We start from the raw sequence: 23068 nt of genomic DNA on the forward strand, positions 1-23068 counted from the left end.
GGCCCCTCTTAACCTGAGCTTCGGCATGTTTATTACCGCGTTCTCTGTGCTCTGTCAGAGGCAGCGAGCTCGCCCCAGATTTTTCGCAGGCAGGGAGAAACGGGCACCTTTGCTGGTGTTAAAATCATGGAAACAAAACCCCCAAGCTGATTACAGTGGGGGGGACGGGGGACGGACAAGCTATGGTCTGTGATTGTTCCTCTCCACTGAAGTGGGTCTGGCAGTTCGCCAGTCTGTGGAAAATGTTCGCGCCCGGAAAACAAGGCCTGCAGTTGGGATTATTGACACTGAAAAGGGGGTGAGATTTGCTTTTAGGTGACGGAAGCTTGGCACTTTTCCTGTGATTTAAAGAGTACTGCTTTCCCTTGTTTGTTTGTGTTTTTTAAAAATTGAGTGCAAGAGGAAGGAGAGGAGTTTTGTTACACCCTCTCTGCAGCTGTAACTTGACCAAGGCTATGCATCAGATTTGGGGGCCAAATGCAGACACCCCCCCAGGCCTCTCCACCTGGCTCACAGGGCTCTCCCCATGCCATGCGCCCCCCAGCTTGCTTCACACATTCCTCAAGTGTTGTTGTTGTTGTTTGCCTGACTGGAATATTCCCTTGAACCCTGACCATGCCTCTTGGATGGAGGGTAGACAGCGGTGTGTGGAACTAGCCTACCATAAGAACGAAAAAGTTACATTTGTCGCTCCACCCACTTTCACTTCTGGACCCGCCCACCACCAGCATGTGGCCCCCAAAAGGTCTCTGTGAGGGGAATGTGGCCCACAGGATGAAAAAGGGTCCTCATCTCAGCTTTAGAGTTTTCTATTTTTGTTATGAGTTTTTCTATTTTTGTTATGAGTTTTCTATTTTTGTTATGAGTTTTTTCCTCTCATGGAAGTAGTTCTGATATGACCGGCATCAATGGTTTGTAGTGCTGATATGGCAAACGTCGATGGTTTGTCTTTGCTGTCTCCGAATCGTAGATATTCTCTCTCGCTGTGTGTGTGTGTGTGTGTGTGTGTGTGTGTACTGCAATAGGGAATCGCAAGTGGCCTCCTTGCAACATCCATGCCCATAATGACGTATGCTTGAGATGTGCCCAGACAGGAAATAAAAAGGCCTGCGGATTCGGTTATGGCATCAGATCAAGTCCTCCTGTGCTCCAGCTTGCCTCTCCGCCCGTGCCAACGGTTCTCTTTCCTTGGTAGCAGAGATGTAAAGCCACCCCAAGGAATATGGGGCAGGGACTTTGGGCGGATTGGTGTACAGTACAGTGGTACCTCGGGTTATGTACTTAATTCGTTCCAGAGGTCTGTTCTTAACCTGAAACTGTTCATAACCTGAAGCACCACTTTAGCTAATGGGGCCTCCTGCTGCTGCCGCGCCACCGGAGCACGAGTTCTGTTCTCATCCTGAAGCAAAGTTCTTAACCTGAGGTACTATTTCTGGGTTAGCGGAGTCTGTAACCTGAAGAGTATGTAACCTGAAGCGTATGTAACCTGAGGTACCACTGTACTGTATATGGAATTTGCTGCACACCTGGCCCAGTTTTCAATAGGGGTGGTCACTGTTGAAATATTACAGTGTTGTCCAAGGATATCGGGTCATAGGAAGCTGCCTTCTACAGAGTCAGGCCATTGGTCCCATCTAGCTCAGTATTACCTGCACTGACTGGCAGCAGCTATCCAGGGTTTCATGTAAGCGACAGTCCCAGCCATACTTGGGGATTGAACCTGCCATCTTCTGCATGCAAAGCAGAGCTACAACCCTTCAAGGACATAACACTTAACAAAGGTTTGTCATCACAGAAGTATTTACTGTGTTTTTCAAGTGCATGCACTTGACAAAGTGATGTAAGGGGGCAGACGTGTCTGTTTCTCTAAGGAGCTTTCCATCTTTTAAGTCTCAACTGTTGGAGATGGATAAATAGGAGCAAGCATTCACTTATGTTTAGGTAGCCTTTGCTTCACTAGAAAGGCATTCTCTTTCCTGAGTGGCCACTTGGATTCTCCTCCTATTCCTGATATTTGGTGGCACACTGATTCTGAATGTGAGGTCTCCCATAGCCCTGATTCCGAACCAGTTTTAGCCCAGAGGCCACATTTCCTTGTGGACAACATTCTGGGGGCCACATACCAGCAGTGGGCAGGGCCAAAAGTGTACAGGTCAATTAATGCAAATTTCATCATTGCACAGTAGCCCAGTTTTTCCTCACATATAAACTACCACACACTGTCCCTTTGTCCAGGCAAGCAAAAGGCAGTTCAAGGGCACATTTCAGCCAGGCAAAAACACCTGAGGAGGGTAAAAGCCCCAGGGATGGGACGTGAGGTGGGGTGGGGCAGAGTCCTGAGGTCCTGACAGAGAAGCCTGGAGCTGCCCCCTGCACCAGGCCTGAGGTTCTCCACCCATCTCAACCATCACATCATTGATGGGCTTTTGTAATAATAAATGTCCTGCTTTCTTCTTCATTCTCCAGGTGAGGGTCTGGCGGTATCTGAAGGGCAAAGAGGTTGTGACTCACGAGATCCTCCTGGAAGGTGGAAACAAAGTCATGATTGGGGGATTTGGGGACCCCTTGATCTGCGACAACCAGGTGTCTACAGGGGACACCCGGATTTTCTTCGTCAACCCTGCCCCGCACTATATGTGGCCTGCTCACAAGAACGAACTGATGCTCAACTCAAGCCTCATGCGGATTACACTGCGCAATTTGGAAGAGGTGGAGCACTGTGTGGAAGGTAGGTCTGTTGTTGTTTTTGCTGTTCAGACTTTGCCTAAAGTGTGCAGATTTCAACCTGCCTGTCCTGCATGGCTAGATTTTGTGTATGCTGAAAGGTTTCGGTCTGTTTGGGCAAATGCCCTCTGCAGTCTTGCATACCTCAAGCAAATAACTTGTTATTTCTACACCACTTTTGCTGCTTTGTTTTGTTTTTTTCTGCTTCCGTTAGTCCGGGGTGGGTGGAGGAGTGCTGTGCTGGGCATTGAAGATCCCTCCCAACCACTAGAAATCACATTCAACCACCTCTCCAACTTCTGAGATCTCACCAGAGGTCTCTCACATTCTTTAAAGCGCAATTTCACAACCACGAAGGACTAGGAACTTGATGTGTGTTCTTTAAAAAACCAACACAGGCAGGCAGCTGAATATTCTGCACATGGTACCACACTTTGTGCTGCTGTGATATATGACCCGATTACCATGTCCCATGAGGCTGTGGTGTTATGAATGCTGAAACTTTTGGCTCGGCTGGATTTTGCTTTCTGGACCCTAAATCTTTTGATGGAATGGGAAGCAGTTCTGAGAGCGGCAACTGTAAATGGTTTTGCATTTCGCTGGGCATTAGTTGGAATCTTGACTTGGGCAGCAGGGCACAGGGTGAAATCGAAGGTGTTCCAATTGGAGCATAAGCTTTAGATGGCGCTTCCATGTTCAGAGGCAGTTTACCTCTTGCTAACACTTGCTTTGGAGGACGGAGTTTAAAAGAAGGGGTTGCTATTGTGTTTGTATACTTTTTCTTTCTTTCAGCCTCTGTTGGAAGCAGGTTCCGGACTAGATGAACCTTGTCTTCCAATTTGAATTTGGGAGCCTCGTTGTAGAAGGAAGCACACTTTTGCTCCCCTCTAGTTGACTGCCCCGACGTTTCATCTGATAATGAAAATAATATTGCTGATATCCTAATGCTGTGTTATACTAACCTATGGTGCCGGCCGCATTTGGAATACTGAGTACTGTTCTGGTCGCCTCACCTCAAAAAGGATATTGCCGAGTTGGAAGAGGAACTGAAAGGATCAAGGGGCTAGAGCAACTCTCCTGTTAAGGAAGGTTGCAATTCTGGGGACGTTTTAGGTTGGAGAAAAGGCGAGTAAGAGGAGACATGATAGATAGAATTATGCATGGCATGGAACAGGAGGCAGGGATGGCCACTAACCTTAGATGGCTTAAGAGGATCAGACACATTCTTGGAGGAGAGGGCTATCGATGGCTACTAGCTATACTTTGCCTCCACAACTGGAGGTGCTTCTGCTTATGAAAACCCATTGTTGGAAACTACAGGAGGAGGGAGGGCTCTTGTGTTCAAGTCCTGCTTGCGGGTTTCTCACAGGCATCTGTGAGAATGGGATGCTGGACTTGATGAGCTGTTGGCCTGATCCAGTAGGCTCTTCTTATGCTTTTATGATGTTCTTACTGGTAGGAGGTGGCCCCCAGTATGATCCATGATTAATCCAGTGTCGCTTAGGAACATGTGGGCTTGCATTTCTGAAATGTACCTGACTTCATGCTTCTGCCCAAAGGCTGTATTGATTTTTCTGTGTGAGTTTCTTTCTTTTTTTTTGCAAAGAAATCCACTTCTCGTGCAGAGCCCACAAATTCAGCCCAAGGAGCAGGTGAGCAAATAAGACAGAAGGCTGCTGGAATCCTGGTTGAGCCAGCAAATAAACATTCCAGTCAGTCTTTGCCTCTACTCCTCTCTTTCTGGGGCCTCTGAAACAAACAAGAAAGAAGGGGGGGGGGAAGCCTCCTAAAGACTTGAGGCTGAAATGAGCTTCTTGCCATTATTATTAGTATTACTAGAACATTTTTATCCCTCTCTTCAGCTGAGAAAATTTCCCAGAGTAGCTTACATACAATTTGTACCTTTTTAATTTAAAAATAAATAAATTTCTACAACAATAATAAACTGCAGTGGTTAAAAAAAAAAGCTGTACAATTAAATGTAAGACAGCCCCTGTCTTCAGGTTTACAATCCAAGAGATATGACACAAGAGGAGGAGGAGGGAAGAGAAAAATCCAGGCCAGGCACCCAAAAGGCTCAGGGGCCAAATCTGATTTTTCAAGGGCTTCCATTATGCTTCTAAGGTATTAGAAGTCTGGGAAACTTTGGCATATGCATTTGATTCTTGAACTGGTGACTCTTTGGTTCAGAGCTGAGATTTCTAATGTTCTGTATCGGCTTCCCTCTTCTTTTCCTTCACTCATTTGAAAGGTCCTTCCCCCTCACCCGACCTGACTAATCCCTCTCTGATTTCCCATCAGGATGAGTGTCTCTTTATTTCCTTCCGATTGTTGGCTGCAAAGAAAGTTGAGTATTTTTTGTGTACGGCCCAAGTGCGGCTGACTCTCAAGTTGAGGTTTCTGTGGAAGGAAACGGAGATAAGAAAGAGGCGGGGGGGGGGGGGAGAGAGAGACAGACTGCCCCGTGAGGGCAAAATGTCGACATTCCTATATGCAGGGCAACCTCGGTTCATTCCTGGGGATTTGACTCAGCTGCAATTTTTGCTCTCTTAGTCATGTGGACCTTGAACCAAGCCTCAGAGCTTTGTGTCGCTTGGGGTCAGGCACCTATCAAGCTGGTGGTGCCTCATGTTCTGTTGCACCTGTGGGATACAGCAATGTGAGTGGCAAATTCAGAAATGTGTGTTCTTTTCATGATGGCTACAGCCACACTCCCTTCTGCGATTGTTCAAGATTGGCTCCATTCAGCATAAAGGGTGAGAAGACTTCTTCTCAGTGGCTATAGGCTCCCCTTTCAGGCTGATGGCATGGCTCTAGGGCCCTGGAGAACATGCTGTAGAAATATAATCATCATCAATACATGCATCTTAATTTAAACGTATAAATCTTTACAAGTCATCCAGATAGGAATTTACATGAAGCTGACGTTTATAAGAATTGTGTTCAAATGTAGCCAGGGCAGTGAGGTCCTCACATCGTTGCATAATAGGTGGTGGGTGTTCCTGCTTCCAGGCTCCAAGTGCAAAGCTTTCAAAATCCACTTCTGTTGTCCTGCCATTAATCCCCACGCTGCAGGAATATAATTTAGAAGCCCATGGACATCTGTAGAAATCAGTAGTTTTGCCAGTACAAATTTGACACTGAAAACAACTTCAGGCCAAAAGAATCTATCAGTGGATATGCCCACATAATTTCCAAACATTGCACCTCTAGAATCTATCTGTACAAGACAGTGCAATCCAATTTTCTAAATCAGTTCTGATCTTCCTTCCTAATCTCTTCTGCATCACAGTGAACCATGGTTTAGCATGATGTGCTCAATCCCATCCTGATCTCAAGCTTGTATGCTCCCCTCTCGCTTTCCAGCGTGTCATTGAAGAAAAAATTCGGAAGCTTTCACTTCTGTTGTTGGTTAACTGTGGCTTGTTGTTCTATCAGAACCTGACAGACTGTGGTTACTCTTTAACTATGGTTTGTCTGAAACGAGCCAACTTTATAAACTGTGGGCCCAGACATTAGATTTCAGCTGAAAACTAGGAGACTTTTCGTGATGAATGAAAGCAGTTTCCTAGAGGGATGAGTAGGAGGGTGACTCTCCTAGGGGGTCTTTAAGCTGAGGCTGGACAGCAGTTGGGGAAACTCTGCCTCTGGATTTATCCAGAGGTCAGACTAGATTGCCTGCAGGGGTCCCTTCCAAGTCTGATTATACCTCAGGTCAGTCAGGATTCCTGCCCTACCTCATGATTAGAAACAAGCTTCCAGATATCAGTACTTGTGAGGAAGTGGTGGGAATAATTTAAATGAGGGCATACAGAATGCCAGTCTGTGGTAGGTCCCGCTGAAACCTTGGTTTTATTTTTGCAGATCGCTCAATGTTACTGGGTTAACATCTGTCTCTACATGTAACATCGTCTTATTTGAACATCTTGAACACCTGAAGAAGGACTCTGTATAGGGCACTTAACCTGATCAAAGAAATATTACTTGTTTGATTTTTGCGAATTTTAATCAGCGACTTGATTAAATCTGCACAAATCTTGTATATCAATAAAAGTACAGTTATGGAGCAAAGAGCCTCTATTTGTCTTTAGACGATGCATGCCTGTGTTGAGAAGAGGCATTCATTCTTTTCTGTGCACGAGGATGGGCGGGTGCCTCTTCTAAATGCTATCTGCAGCATTCGTAGGTACGTAACAATTTATTTACCCTTCCCAGAGTGGTGTACATAAAATAAATTGAAGCAAGACTGCCCACTGGCTTACAATCTAAAAAACACAACCCAAGAGGGAGAAGAGATGTGGAGGGAAGAGGGGAAAAGCCCAGATTCAGAAACAGTTGTTATAATGACCAACTGGCATAGAAACAGTTCCTGTTGGAACTGGTCTTTTAGCATTACTGATGGGGTTGGTAAGTTTTGGTGTTCTGGTCATGTGTGGTTCATATATTGGGGGGAAACACGGCCCCTGTTCTGATTGCTGCTCTTCTGTTTTGTGTCTTGATGTCTTGAGCCGAGTTTTGCCTGTATACTTGCATGGACCTTCATATTTTCATAGGAGACCATCTTTCAGTTTTCCCTACCTAAAAGACAAGAGGTATGTGGTTACATAAGGAAGATGGCATTTTTGGAGGTGGCACCCCAATTATGGAATGCCCTCCCCAGCAATATTTGCCTTGTGTTGCCTACATTAAAGTCCTGATAGTGCCAAGTGAAGATCTTTTAATTTTCCTAAGCCTTCTAGATTATAGCCCTTGGAGCATATTACAGTGGTTCCTCAGGTTACAGACGCTTCAGGTTACAGACGCTTCAGGTTACAGACTCCGCTAACCCAGAAATAGTACCTCGGGTTAAGAACTTTGCTTCAGGATGAGAACAGAAATCGCGCAGCAGCGGGAGGCCCCATTAGCTAAAGTGGTACCTCCAGTTAAGAACAGTTTCAGGTTAAGAACAGACCTCCGGAACGAATTAAGTTCTTAACCCGAGGTACCACTGTATTTCTGCTGGGTTCTGATTATGACTAAGGTGCTTGTGTTTGTCTTTTGGCAAAATAGTGAACTGATAAAAATAAAATAAAATAATCCCTGCCCTCCACGCTGGCCATTTTTGCGAGGAGAACCTTTGACCCAATAACTTCTGTGTTCTTGATTATTTCATCATACCCAGCCTTCAAGGAGGATAAAACATGGGGCCATTTTGTGCTCCCAACAACCCTGTGAGGTTGGAAAGGTTGAGAGTTCATAACTAGCATAGAGCACCATGGCCAGTTGGGGTCTTGGTACCCTATCCATCCTATCATGCTGGCTCTTTTTAAAATTTATTTTATTTATTTCACATAATTTATAGGACACTAAATTGTAAAAAAAACAAGCAAACTTCTTAAGTGGTTTACAAAAAGAATAAAGCATCCATAAAAGATATTTTTATAAATAACTTATTTTAAACATTCAATTGATGATAAACTAAAAACCAGATTAAAACGCATTTCAGCTTTCTCTGTGTGTGGATAAGCTTGCCTAAATGAAAATGTTTTCAGCAAGCGCTGAAAAGAGTTCAGTGAAGGTGCCTGCATGATGTGAATAGGCAGGGAGTTCCATAGTGTGGGTGCTGTCCGACTTACAATTTCCTACAGGTATCATGTGGCACCTGCAAACCAGCTGCGCAGATTAAAGTGCTTGAGTGGGCAAATATATGGGGTAAAGTGATCTCGCAGGTAAACTGGCCACAAGCTGTTAAGGGCTCTATGGACTGACAAGAACACCTTGAGCTTTTGGAACAGTCTTCCCCAGCTGCAATGGCTGGGGCTGATGGGAATTGTAGTTGAAAACATCAGGAGGGCACCAGGTTGGAGAGGCCTGCCTTGCCACTTGTCTGCATGATGAGTTTGTGTGTATGTTTCCACTTTTTTTATTTGCTCTCTTCCTGCCTGTTCTTTATTACTTTCCATCCTCCTTTTCTTCCTTCTCTCCCCTTGCACAGACTCCCTCTTAATACTGAGAGGCTTTGTTCTTGTAAAGCGGCCCGTGCAAAATTCCCTTTTCAGAGTCCTTAAAAGAGCTTGTAAGAGTCTCCTGGAGGGTGGCTCTGAGCAAGGAAATCGCTGGCATGGAGGCCAGCAGTTGGTGAATCCGGGGTCCCGTTCTTTCCCATGCTCCTGCCCCTGAGCGCGGCATCTCTCTCTCTGGAAAGCCTCCTGCTTTTCTCTCTCTTAATCCTTCCTTGGCCTTTTTTGTGGTGGTGTTCCTCCCCCCCCAACCGATCTTTTTGGAGGCCTTGTTTCCTTAAAATGTGGGGTTCTGTTGTTCTTTTTGGCGTAAACGGGCTTCCACTGCATCTTCGAAAGACGCTGAGAAAGTTCCTTCAACAGCTGTGAAAAATGGTAGCTTAGCTATGAGGAACTCCTGCTGCTCAGATTATTATGGGTGGAGGTTTCTGGGGTGGGGAGGGGGCTTAAATAGCTGTGGAGGCTTCAGGGGGCTACTGGATGCCTGCCTGCTGCATGATATACCGGTATATTAGAATATTTGCCCTCCTCAAAAAAACCTCCCACAATTAGCATCTGTCTAAATTAAACTAGAAAGATTTATTTTTCAATTCGGAAAGTTGTGTGTTTGTTTTCTTTCAGAATAATAGGCAAGTGTACTCTCTGCAACTGAAATAACCATCTATGGCCCTCCAGACCTCTCTATCTGGCCCTTGGAATGCTCCCCTCACCACAGCCATCACCGACCCTGCCTTACACCTTCCTTGAGTGGTTTTGCCTATCTGGACTATGCCCTTGATCTCTGATCATGTACCGTATTTTTAGCTCTATAAGACGCACCAGACCACAAGACGCACCTAGTTTTTGGAGGAGGAAAACAAGAAAAAAAAATTCTGAATCTCGGATGCCAGAACAGCAAGAGGGATTGCTGCGCAGTGAAAGCATTAATCCCTCTTGCTGTTCTGGCTTCTGAGATAGCCGCGCAGCCTGCATTCGCTCCATAAGACGCACACACATTTCCCCTTACTTTTTAGGAGGGAAAAAGTGAGTCTTATAGAGCAAAAAATACGGTATGTAGAAAATAGCCTAGTGTACAAAGGTAAAATTTGCATTTGTTCTCCCCACCTACTTGGGCCTTTGGCCACGCCCACCACAAGTCTGCAGCCCCTGAAAGGTTGCTGAGGAGGAGATACAGCCCTCAGGCTGAAAGGGGTTCTCCCCCTCTCTGTGAGACCAAAACAAAGCAGGAAATCAGTATATAGCACTGAGTGAGTGAGGCTAATACCTTCTCTCTCGGATCTCCTTGGTTTTACCTGCAGGGATTGGTTTATTTTATTTCACACAACTGCATGAATCTGACACCCCTACAGTCTGCAAAGTGGTGTCATAGAATAGAATCAAAGAACTGTAGGGTTGGAAGGGACCACGAGGGCCATCTAGTGCAGGAATCTTTTGCCCAACGTGGCAAACCCACAACCCTGAGAGTAAGAGTCTTATGCTCTATCTGCTGAGCCATCTGTTTGCTGTTGTCCACCTAAGGCTTTACCACTTTGTTCCACAGCCTGCCTTATTAATGGGCCCATTGGCCACTATGACCAAAGACTGTGGCAGCACGATGTGAACCACAGCTGGATGTGGAGTGGGGTTGCGTTTTAATCTTGCGTAGGAGGAAATTTGTCTGCTTCTTGCTGTTGCCTCCTACCCACGGCACATGGAATTTTCTTCTTCTTCCCCTGTGTGGGATCAGTAAAGACAACTTCTCCGGTTAATGACCCAGATGTCTTTTTTTATTTTTTAAACTCCTCTGTTTCCGTCTCTTCTTCTCCCACCCCTCCCGCCCCCCGAGCCCCCACTCCCACTCCCAACTGTTCTTGCTCTGGTAGCCTGATGCAATTTTGTCAGGCTATTTGGCCTGTGGCCCATGAGCTACTTCTGTTTTGAGAAGAAACATGTAATGTTAACAATTGGCTTGGCCAGTGCCTTGGGGTCACTAACGAAGATCTTGGCAACATCCGGCCCTCCTTTTCAGAATCACAACTCTTTTTTTGTGGGGGGGCGGGGGCTATACGAGGACTTTGAGCTTAATGCAGTCTTCCCCAACCTAGTGCCCTCCAGATGTTTTTGACTGCAACTCCCAACAGCCACAGCACCTCCCACCATCTGAGATGCTAGAGGGGTAAAGTCTGGGACCCTCCGACGCAAATGCATGCAAGGTGACCATATCCGAAAACCAAGGGGAACACCAACCTCCAACTTTCCAGTGCAAATTTTGGCATGTGGAGTAAAAGAGAGAAACCCCGGTCTCATTCGAGCCCTAAACTACACTTCTCTGGTAAATTCTATTTTGATATGTTTAACCTGGAATCTTTTGAGTTTTCTTTTAATTATTATTCCTGCTTACTTCCCGGATCGCCTTACCCCACTTGACCGCTATGATCTGCAGAACTGACATTGTTACAAGTGTCACATAATACCAATTCAGGAGTTGTAAGAAACCAGTCTTAGTGTGGTAGAACCTACACTTTGGAACTCTCTGCCTACTGACATCACATTTTGTTTAGGCAAGCCTATATCAATGTGTACAACGCTGGCATGTGTTTTAATCTCTTTTTAGCTTCCTACTGATTTCCATTATCTTTTGAATGTTTTAAAATACCTTTTATTGATCATTTCAGTGTTTGCATTTTTTTATTTTTTATTGCAAACCGCTCGGAGGTTTTATTGCAATTGAGCGGCATATAAATTTTGCTAAATACCAAAACATTCGGCCGAAGATTGTCTTCCTCTTCCAGCTTCAGCCTGTGTCCTCTTTACTTCGCACTGCTGTCCTGAAGTCCCTGGGGAAACTAGGCACCTCCACAGAGCTTGCCTGGGCTTGCCGTTTTCGCTCACAGCCTTGCCCTGAAGTGTGAGTTTGGCTTTGGTGTGTTTACCTTTGTTATATGTTCCGTATGCATCTGTGTTTAAAAACCCACATTCCTTGAACATGACTCCCAGGGACACCCAGGAACAAATTTGAGGGGAGGACCCTTCTCTAAGCAAAAGGGTCTCGGAGAATCCATTTTGATCTCTTTTCAGCTGGCACATCACACTTCCTCTCCTCCCTCATCAAAATTGGCTCTCTTTTTAATTTTTCTATATATTTGCCTCTTCAGCTATACAGTGAGCCACTCTCTTTGATTAGCGGGGAAATACGATTCGAGACGCTTCAATTATTTATGCCCAATTTGGTTAATTCCCTGAGTGGGCTCTTTTGACGCCAAACTACAAAGTCAGTTAATATTCCCCCCCCCCCAAGAAAAAAAAAACCTAAAAGAGCATGTGGAAGGTAGTGTTTCTTCCCTCCCCCTCTTCAATAAATGTTCCCTTTTCTCTCTTTCCCCCTTCCCCAAAACTCAGTTTTACCCCCTGTTGACTTTAAAATCTAGCAAAGTTTGAACATGAGCTCAACAGGGACCTCATCACTATTTTCCAGTCTACATAGCACAAGTTTTGCATAAGATTTTTTTTCCACAGTGATATTCATCAAGCTGATGGGGCGATAATTGTAGGCTTGGCTTTCTTTCTTTTTTTCCTCCTTGTAAATGGAGATGATGATGAATCCCAGCCTTTGGGGGTGGGGGTGGGGAGGAACACCCAGTGGAATGAAGGGGATTAAAACATGCACACACCTAGAGAGAAAAATATAGACACCTGCTAATCAAGGTGTATTCTTCGGAAAGGTCAGTTGAAATGGCATTTTCTGGTAGTGCCTTATTATCTCTGAGGGAAAGTGAGATACATTCTTAATGTCACAATGTGATGCAAATGACTATGGTTCAAGCATATTAAAGTTTCTCATTAGGATTTAGATTAGCATTTAGGTTAAGTTACAGAAGGCTGAACCTTGACAGTTTCAGAACCCTGGGCAAGTTCTTGCTACAGACAAGGCTGCCATTTTGATTGTTAAGACCCTCTTGGGCACTGTCTCATCCAGGCCACCAGTAAGAACACTACCTTCGGCAAGGTGGTGGCCTTACCTGCTTTCAGATTGTACTCTGAGACCAAAATGCTCTGTAGAGTTTCAGTAGGTAGCCGACACCGCTGGGTTTTTGGCATCTGTCTGTCTCAAGAGACAATGGAGTGTGCTTCCTGGGGTGAAGTCAAACCACTGTGTTAGCAGCACCAAAATGACCTGTCCCTGGGGTGCAACCCTGGGCAGTATGTATGGAGGCCCTGGGCTGCCCAGACGACAAGACCCACCCTCCACCCCAGCGGTCCAAAGGAAGACAGAGCAATATATTTGGCACCAACTTGGCTGCAGGAGTTGCTTGAAGGAGGCATTCAAGGTGCCATCCAACCATCTTAGGGACACCACTCTGGATTTGTGTAGGGTTCCCTCCTTAGCCTTTTCTTCTGAAGATATCCCAGAAGGCAGCTGAGGCTTAGGATGAGTTTTCCTTTTCCTTTTCCTCGTTGACCTTTTCCTTCCCAGGTTGATGAGCCCCAGCTGCCCCTCAGTACAGCACAGGCAGAAACTGCCTTCTTGACCATTAGAACCACTCTTGGTCTTATCTGCTCAAGCCAGTCTTCGCATGCAGGGGAAGTCTGTAATTCACCAAGAGTTGGAGACCCATTGGCTATAATCACATGTCTCTTAGTCACTGTGGACAATGGGTCTTGTAGTACAACATCATCTGGGGACTCAAACCTGCCTCCCAGTCCTATTCTCCAATTTTATCAGCTTGGTAAGAACTAGGTTCTCTGTAGGTGTGGGTTTTGGAACCTCAGGTCCAAATGCCAAATACAACCCTCCAGGTCCCTCTATCTGGCCTTCAGGACTCTCCCCAGGTCACACCTAAATGCTGAATAAGGGTTTTAGGGTGGGGTGGGGGAGGAGATTTGAGTCAGATCTGGGGATGCCTGGTTTACTTTAAACCAGGATGGCCCAACTTTTCATACCAAGAGGGCCGCAAGAGTACTTTGACATGGAACTCGAGGGCCGCACACTGCCTTGTTGCATGGCGGGCAGGAACGAGCCTTCCTAAAGATGGCTAGGTGAGATGCTGGGCTTTGGCAAGGAGGCATGGGGCTCTGGCAAGGTCTGGACTTAATGGTCAGGGGTCCCTTTACCTTTACCTTTTTAAAGCCCTCCTTCCCAAAGCTGGGAAAGCACTAACTAGGCTTTGAGAAGGAGGACTCTGTCAGAGCCCTCACAACTCCTTCCCAAAGCCCAGCACGCTTACCTGGCTTTGGGAAGGTGGGAGCCACTTGTGTTGGACCACCCTGCCTTAAACCCTTTCCTTCTAGCTTCCTTCATTTCTCACTCTCCGCCTTCTTTTCTTCTTCCTCCTCCTCCCCTCTGTTCTGCTATGGCATTGTGGCTCTAAATATGCCTGCAAGACTTGCGGTAAATTCATTCCCATCTAATATTAGTCTGCCTGGACTCCCCCCCCCTTTTATTTTTGGCAGAGGATGTTAATTAGCCTAAAGTGATCCAGAGGACTGGCTGTGCCTTTGCCTATTTTGATTTGCAGCTGATTTTATTGTGTCTGTGTTTGTGTATGTCTGTCGCAGGGTGGGGGTGGGGGTGCAGAGACAAAAAGAAGCAGAGTTGGGGGGGGGTTGACTGAGCGTTGTTCTTTCCCGCCAGCCTGGAGGGATTTTTGAGCTGCTTGACATTTTCCTTTCTTTATGGATGTCCATTGCAACCGTTTGGCAGCCTGCATTAGGAATCAGTCCAAGCTAGTGGAGAAAACTCAACCATCTTAAAAGATCAAGGATGCCCTGGTTAGCTGCTGGTAGCTCACATGGGTGTCCTATAGAAAGGTGCCCTTACAACTTGGCAGGGCCTGGTTCAATGGGGCAGTGGGGCACTGTCTCACCTACCTCAGCCTGACCTCAGCCAGAAACCCACCTGCCTGCTTTCTTACTTGCAATCTGTCCAGGATGTGGTCCTGGCTGTCAGCGTCCTCCTACGTAGTCTCAGTTTTGCCTCTTGAAGAAGTCTGCAGATAAGAGGATGGAGGCATAACTAATGTGAGTTTGCTCTGCCAGCCATTGGCCCTGGCTGATTGCTCTCCCCACCTTTCACCCAACACTGTTCGTACTGAGTTGGGACCATTTGTCTATCTAGCTAGGTATTTGTTTTTTGTTTTTGTTTTTAAATTAATTTATTAACAAGCAACAGCAACAAAAGTTGCAAGCATAACAAAAAGAAAAGAAACAAAAGAGTCAGAAATGTAAACCACAAAGGGTGGAAGGACAAAAAGCACAGCTCCAGAGGGCTGATAAGTATTAACTCTTACCAAGGTTCCCTAGCTCAGTACACTGGCTGGCAGCAACTCTTCAGGGTTTCAGACAAGGGGCACCCCCAGCCCTGGCAGTGTGGTGGGAAAGGGGCTTAAAGAGAAGATGCAAACGAATCAATAGTGTGTATTGCTGGCAAACACGGGTGCTCTGAGCAAACCTAAACGGGGGCGTCTGGTTGGAAGCTATTAAAGGGAGCATCAAGGGGCCAATCTCTGGTGTGGATGGAGTTGTGCAAGTCAACTGGAGCTGTAAACAGCCCACTTGGGATCTGTGTTCAGTCTGAAAACATAAGATGGCCGTGAGCAAGTGCATGCTGCTCTTAGATTTTGCAGGATTATTGTAGGGTTGTCTGCTTGCTCCTGCATGGTAGTTTCATACAGATGGAGTGTGTATGGAGGTTTCTGTTGATTGCCCTTGGCCTTGGTTTTTCCCTGCATTTTAAAGAATTACACAGGAAACTGTCTAACGTGAGCCAGTGTCACCGGTCCATCTAGCTCAGCATGGGCTGCACTGACTGGCAGCAGCCCTCCGTGGTTTCGAGCATGAGCGATTTCCCAGCTCTGTTTGGAGATGCTGGGGATTGAACCCTGGGGCCTTTTTCAAAGAAAGCACGTACTTCACCGCTATGCCATGACCGTTCTTATGAGTGTGCTCTGCACACACATCCCTGACTGCAACCCTGGAGAGCTGCTGCCAGTCAGAGTAGACAACACTGAGCTTGTATTCTGTGTAAAACAGTTTCCTATCTCCCATTCTCTTCTGTTTTCAAAATAAAGTTTCTGCTGCTTATAGTAATAGAGGAAAAACCACATGATCGAGCGTGTCTGTGTGTGGGGAGAACTCCCTAATGGTAGAAATGCTAATGATTTATTTTTCAGAGAGAGCCGAAGGGGGCAAAGGAGTTTTAAGCTGAGTTTTAAATTAGTCCCCCAGCCATTTTTCCTCCTCCCAAGCAAACGGCAAACAGGTTCCTTAATCTATTTCTCATGTTCTCTCCTCTCTTTCTGTCTCCTTTTGTTTTTGCTGGTGCTGAATTTCTTTCCCTTTTTTTTTTTTAAAGCGGCTGAGCGGGATCTCATTACAGGCAACACGATTAGCATATAGTTTAACTGGAGCGCCTAGTGCCCTACATCTTCAAAGCGGGGAAGTTGGGGAGAAAATGACCCAAGAAACATCCAAAGCGATTAATAAAGCTCTGCAGACTGTATCTTGGCAAGATCATAAACACTGCGGAGGAAACAGCGGGCAGTTCTTGTGGGTGGGTGGGAAGGCGCTCTGGCGCTTTGCTGCTAGTGAGATCATTTGATTTAATTTCAGCCCTTCATCTGCTGGAACCAGTTTGGCTTTTGTTTTGTTTTTAAACACAGAACCTGTGCAGCAGACAGGTACTCAAAAGGAGCTGCATCAGCTAATGAAGGTAGAGGTTTTTTTTCCTCCTGAGGTGTGTGTGTGGGGGGTTCCCCCCTGCCCAGTGCTCTGGCCCTCAGGGTTATAGCCACTGCTATGGACATGATTAGATCTGTTTATTTCAGTACATCTCTCCTGTTGCATTGTAAATAGAACTTAGTTTGAAGCAACCCTCAATTTCTTCTAACGTGGTAGATGCTATTCATGGGGGATCAGTGCCTACTATCCACAATGACTATATTCTTCTCGACTAGGTGGGCCACTGGCCTGATCCAGCAGGAAGCTGCTTATATAGGAGCTGGGGAAAGTCCTGTGACCTCATCAGATCTACCCCTCTCTTCTCTGCTTCCTCCGATGCTCCCTCTATTTATTAATATTTTAGCAGTTAATTTTTTGGGCCAGATCTATATTGCACTACCTGCTGTTCTCATCATGGTTAAATCCAGGATTGCAAAACCTTGACTAATTAGCCATGGTTAGCGTTCAGCTGGGTGCACGGGTATTGCTAAATGTAAATAAAGCCCAGCTTTGCAAACCGCATCTTCAGCTCAAGAACCATGGTTAGCGCTGAGTTCAGTGCCCATGTTGCAAAGCTGTTCACTATCTCTCAGGGTTAAGTCAGCAGGCACCGTTAACCTCAGCACTACGGAGCTGATCCTCCAAGATCCTCGATCTCTTGGCTGTTATTTCATGAAGTACAAATAGTTCTCTCCCTAGTTACCTTTTGGTAGGTAGTGAAGTGGTAGTGGCATACCTCTCTGCAAACCACAGCCGGGGGGTGGGGGTGGAAAAGCTGAATGAGCCAGCGGTGGGCTGGGAGCTCCGTTAACTGCTCAGCTGAGGGGAGTGGCAACTGTACGCCCCTCAGTGGAGCTGTTTCACAGAGCCCCCACCCCGCTGCTGGCTCATAAAAGCCTGTGGCAAGGCAGGGGCTCCGTAAAACAGCTTGTCTGAGGCGAGGGCAGCTTGTTTCTCCCTCTGCCAGTATGAGGGCAGAGTGGGATGGTAGCTTAACTCAGCAGTAGAGAAGTAAAATTTGTGGAAATTTTGAAGCCATGAGAAAAAATCGTTTTTTTTCCCAGGGGGAAGTGGAAATTTTGGAAAAATTGAAAAAAAGTCCAGTGTGGAGTAGTTTTACAAATTGCATGAAACACAGTGTAGATAAAAGTATTATGCTTGCAATAAAACAGGTAACCACCCCCTTTCCCTCAAAAGCAACAAAAAAGGGAAGAAACTAGCAACATAAAAAATAATCAGATTTTCCTCTTAGCACCAACAGCAAATAAAGTTAAGGTCCACCTCAATATGTAAGCTCCATATAAGGTCTACCCTTTGAGTAGTGTTGGTTTTTTTAAATCAAAACAAGACACAACATATACATGCAGTTTATTCTATCTCATTTTCTGAACTACTGCTATCATTTTCCATTTCTTCTTGCTCTTCCTCTTTGTCATTTTTCTCATGGACTTCTAAAAAATGGCTTTGGGGGGAAAAAATCATTTTTCCGGTTTTCCCCCAGGCCTTTCTATCTCTACTTGAGGACAGCCGGGGCAAAGCATAGGCAATTTTTTGCATGCCAGGCCCAGAGGTAACTAACATCCAGTTACTGAATAGTATGTTGCACTAAGGCTCAAACTCTGCTTGTGTGTTTTTTTTAAATTGAACTTGTTATTATATATTATAAACCACATGATGGTAAGAGCTTTCTAAACAGTTTACAAAAATATACAACAGAATATTAAAATGATTGATAAAACACAGCTAAAAGCAGGTATTTAAGAATATTCAAAAGATGATTAAAGCCAGCAGTGGTTAAAAAGAAGTAAATCACATGCAGCTTCTACGTGTTCAGATGGGATGGCCGTAATGAAAATGTTTTGAGCAGTTGCCGGAAAGAGTACAGTTAGAGCACCCGCCTGGTGTCAGTTAGCAAGGAGCTCCAAAGTGTGGGTGCTGGAAGGCCTGGGGGGGAATGGAAAAATTGGGGGTAGGGGGGAGGGAACAGGTTTTTCCAGTTTTTTTCCAAAGCCTTTTTTTCCCCAGGAAAAATTGGGGGGGAAATAGTGTGTGGAATATTCAAACTATATCAAACTATTTTTTTTCAATTTTTCTGGAAAAAAACGGCTTTGGGGGGAAGAAAAGGAAAAAAAACTGTTTTTTTCCAGGCCTTCCCATGTCTACTCAGCAGTATATTGCTGGTGTTACCAACATTACAAAATTCCAGCTGCTTTCTACTCAGTCTTCACCAATACGTTATCAAGCCTCGACCAAGCCTTCACCTATGTCTTGAAGGTGCAGATCCATCAGTTAGCAGAACCATATGCTGTAAAGTTTGCTAAAATGTACCACCTCTGATTGCAAGTAAGGAATAGCATGTTTGAATACTCTCTCATATAAAAAAGCCTTCTGCATATAGAACACTTGCAAGTTAGGGACACAATTGCTTTTTATTTATTTATTCAGTTGTAGTGGAGCAGTGGATACAAGTTTTTCCTACTGTCCTGGGATTGGAAATTTGTGGTAATATCACAAATTTTATGCCCTGTTTTTCAGTGTGCCTAAAATCCTTTGCTTATTAGAGGCTACCCCATGTTTTGTTCAAAAATTGCTTTGGACAGGTAACTACCATAGAGTTATCTAAATTTTCAAAAGTAGAGGGTCCGTGGCTTGGCTTTTGAAAAATAGGGGGTCCTCAGTAATGAGCTAATTGGGAACCACTGGCCTAACTCATTTTCCTATGTCGCTGAGTCTGATTAATGGTTGCTCTGTTTATTCTTGGCATAGATTTCCCTTTTTGTTATGAAATTATCCCTGGCTCTCTCCAAGCCCTTCCCCCCCCTATTTGTCCCCCCCCTTCCCTCTCCCATAGTGTGTCTGGCTTCTTATATTTAAATATCTCCTGATCTCTTTATGTATGAGGAGGTGATGCCCAGACCTGTGTCCAGGGGCAATATAGCATTCCGCTCATAGCTGGGGAATGCATGTTTCGGGAAAAGACGGCGCTCAGGGCCTGAGGGCCTTATCTCTGCAAAGGAGGGTGAGGTTGGAAGACAGAATATGGATATTCTGGGTGTTCCTGCCCAAGCCACCACTGGAGCAAAGGCACAGCTCAATTGGCACAGGTGGCATGGACTGGCACATACCTGCCAAATGTCTGGAGGAGGGGAAACTTTGCAGAGTGTGCACGAGGCTGCGCCAGGAAATTTTGGGTTGGCTTAACGTAACATCAGAAGAGCCCTGCAGGGAGGATCTGGTCAAAAGGCCAGATCTAGTCCAGCTTCCTGTTCTCACCTTGGCCAGCCAGATGCCTCAACGGGAAGCCTGCAAGGACGACACAAAACACTACCGCACTTTCCCCTCCTGCAGGTTCCAGCAATTGTAGTACCTTGGGTTAAGTACTTAATTCGTTCTGGAGGTCCGTTCTTAACCTGAAACTGTACTTAACCTGAAGCATCACTTTAGCTTAATGGGGCCTCCCGCTGCTGCCGTTCCGCCAGAGCACGATTTCTGTTCTCATCCTGAAGCAAAGTTCTTAACCCAAGGTACTATTTCTGGGTTAGCGGAGTCTGTAACCTGAAGCGTATGTAACCCGAGGTACCACTGTATTCTGCCTCTGAAGCATAGCGGGGGGACTTTTTCAGCCTGAAGAAGAAGAGTTTGGATTTAATATCCCGCCTTTCACTCCCTTTAAGGAGTCTCAAAGCGGCTAACATTCTCCTTTCCCTTCCTCCCCCACAATAAACACTCTGTGAGGTGAGTGGGGCTGAGAGACTTCAGAGATGTGCGACTAGCCCAAGGTCACCCAGCAGCTGCATGTGGAGGAACGGAGACGCGAACCCGGTTCCCCAGATTACGAGACAACCGCTCTTAACCACTACACCACACTGGCTCTCAGTGGCCTGAGGGCCATATTCCCTTCGGAACAACCTCCTGGGGGCCATATGCCGGGGTGGGCGGGCCCAGAGGCAAAAGCGAGTGGAGTAATGAACATGCCGTTTACATTTGTACTGTAGGCTGGTTTCTAGATTCTCCCCTCCCCCTTCCCATCCTGTATGCTCCATCCAGGCAAGCGAGAGGCTTTGTGGGAGTTGAAGGACACATTCCAGCAGAAAGAAACACTCCAGGAGGGAGTGCAAAGGAAGGCCAGTGAGCAGGGCAGGGGTTGTGGCCTGTGGAGAGTTTCAATGGCCTGAGAGAAAAGCCTGGAGGGCCACATTTGACCCCTGAGCCCTACAAAGAATCTGGGGAACTGTAGCAGGGACAGATTTCAGTAAAAATTCACAATACTTCATTACCTGTATATTTAACTGTATTGTTGGCATTTGTCTGCCTCGAGAGACAATGGAGTGCGCCTCCGGGGGTGAATACCAACTCCCGCATTAGCAGCACTGCAGTTGGCTGCCTCAGGGCAGAAATCTAGGCAGTGTGTATGTGGGTCCTGGGCTGCCCGGAGAAAAAGACCTCCCGTTCGGCTTCCCTGGTGTGGCTGAAAGCAAAGCAGAGCAATATGTTCGGTACTAGCCTGGCTGCAGGAGTTGCCGGAAGTAGGCATTCAAGGTGCCGTCTAACTGTCTTAGGGACTCTGCTCCAGATTTGTGTAGGGTTTACTCCTGAGCCTTTTCTTCTCTTTTCAGGTCTTTAGCCAAGCCCCTCCTGGCAGGCAAATAAATTTGGCAACTGCAGTTACCACCCCTGTAGGAAGGTAAACTGTAAATTGTGATAGGTGGGCAGGAATAATACTCCACAAGGTAGTCTGCTTTTCTTTTCGTGAGGAGGGGACCATTGTAATGCTTGGGGGTTTCCTGCATAACCTGCAGGAGTTATGCATTAAGAGCTCCTATTATTGTTAGAGACTGTGGGATTTTCCAAGCAGCTTCAGAGCTGAGAGGGGCTGCCAAGATCCTAGATCCCTTTTCTTGGAGAAGTGGATGCAACTCTAGGCTGATTCCAGGCATATCAATACAGTGTTCAAGGCTGATTTGCAGGGTGGGGAGGTTTCAGCTGAGGATACGTCTGAGTGGTTGTGCTTCAGACTGAATGCTTTCACAGCAGACTTCCTCACTGTTATAATTATTTATCAATTGCTTTATTTGATTTCTTAGCAGTTCTGTGCCCTAAAGGCCCCAACTGCCCTATACATCTAAAGCACATTTATATCACTTTAAAACAGTCATGGTTTTCCCCATAGAATCCTGGGAAACTATTATTTTCTAATAATAATAATAATTTTTTATTTGTATCCCGCCCTCCCCTGCCGGAGCTGGGCTCAGAGTGGCTAGCATCATTTTAACATAATATACATAAAAACAAGCAATCAATCGATTAAAATGCATCCCAAATAAATCAAAATTAAATTAAACTAAACAAGTGGCAGTCCTCAGGTTAAATTGAGGTCCCCTGCCCATGCACTAAATCTTAAATTTAAGGAATTTGAAAATACAGTGCTTTACATTCCCCCCCCCCACCAGAATAGTGTGTTCCAAAAATGTGTATGCATATGTATTTCAAGCGTCAAAGGTCAAGGTGGAGAGGTGCTGCTATCCAAATACTCTTGAACCCCAAACTCTCTTTGTCCCAGCCGGCATGGCCAGTGGTCCAGGATGATGGGAGTTGTAGTCCAGAATATATCTGGAAGGAGCTACGTTGTGGGAGGCTGCACTACACTAACACTCCCTGCACGGAGAAAATAAGTATATCAGGGAGAGAGCTTTCAGCATAGTGCTTTATCTGTGTGTGTAATTTATATTGTGCAAGCAAGTGCAAATATCGCAGTGTCTGGAGTGCTGCTGTTCAGGGTTCTATTCCCCCTCAAGCCCTGCTTTTCTGCTCCCCAACTCATTCCATGGCCACTGAGCATACCCACTCTATTTTGGGCTGCTTTTTTGGGGGAGGGGGTAGCTGTCAACTTTTCCCTTTTCTTGCAAGGAATCCTATTTGGAATAAGGGAATTTCCGTTTAAAAAATGGAAACATTGGGAAGACACAAGATTTAGCCACCCTGGAAGAGTGGCGGATGAAGGTGATGGACTATATAGAACTGGCGGAAATGACTGGCAGAATCCGAGACCAGGGAGAAGAGTCGGTGGAAGAAGATTGGAAGAAATTCAAAGACTATTTGCAGAAACATTGTAAAATTAATGAATGTTAAAATGATGCTGGATTGAAATTAAGTGGCCTTAGCAACAAGGATAATAAGAATATGTAAAAATGGATTGATAACGGATGAAAACATACAGTTATAATGTGTTGAGATACAGAGTTAAGATAAATGAAAGAGGGTAAGGATTTGCTGAACTAACCATGTGAACGGGAATACAAAAAAGGGAGGTGTGAGGAGGTCAGGGAAATAAGCAAACGAAATTTAAGATATGAAAAAATTGATTTGTTTTTAATTTTTTCTATTTATCTTTTTAGGTATTTTGTATCTTTTTTTCTAGGTATTTTTGTATTTTTTGTATTTTTCTTCTCCTGTCTTCTTTTTATTCTGTAATTCTCTGTTGTTTTTTTTGTAAACTTCAATAAATATCTTTTCAAAAATAAAAATAAAAAATGGAAACATTGACAGCTATGGATTCTTTCTCTTCTCCACTTGGTTTTTTCCTCCCTCTAAGTAGGTTCTTGTACTGGAAATGTTAGAGTTTTCCCCAGGCTTGCTGAAACATCTTAAAT

General features: G+C 45.4%; 1 protein-coding gene across 5 annotated transcripts in view; it reads left to right on the plus strand.

Moving 5' to 3' along the window:
- Nucleotides 1–23068, plus strand: part of AGRN (agrin) — a 257944-nt gene that overhangs the window by 11537 nt on the left and 223339 nt on the right. For all 5 annotated transcript variants that reach the window (XM_083628357.1, XM_083628359.1, XM_083628358.1 and 2 more), the window contains exon 2: nucleotides 2467–2728. In XM_083628357.1, the coding sequence (XP_083484483.1) occupies nucleotides 2467–2728 (262 nt within the window). The remainder of the gene's footprint in view (nucleotides 1–2466; nucleotides 2729–23068) is intronic.

The sequence above is a fragment of the Podarcis filfolensis genome, assembly GCF_964270895.1.
Source record: "Podarcis filfolensis genome assembly, chromosome: 8".
In the NCBI taxonomy this organism is placed as follows: Eukaryota; Metazoa; Chordata; class Lepidosauria; order Squamata; family Lacertidae; genus Podarcis; species Podarcis filfolensis.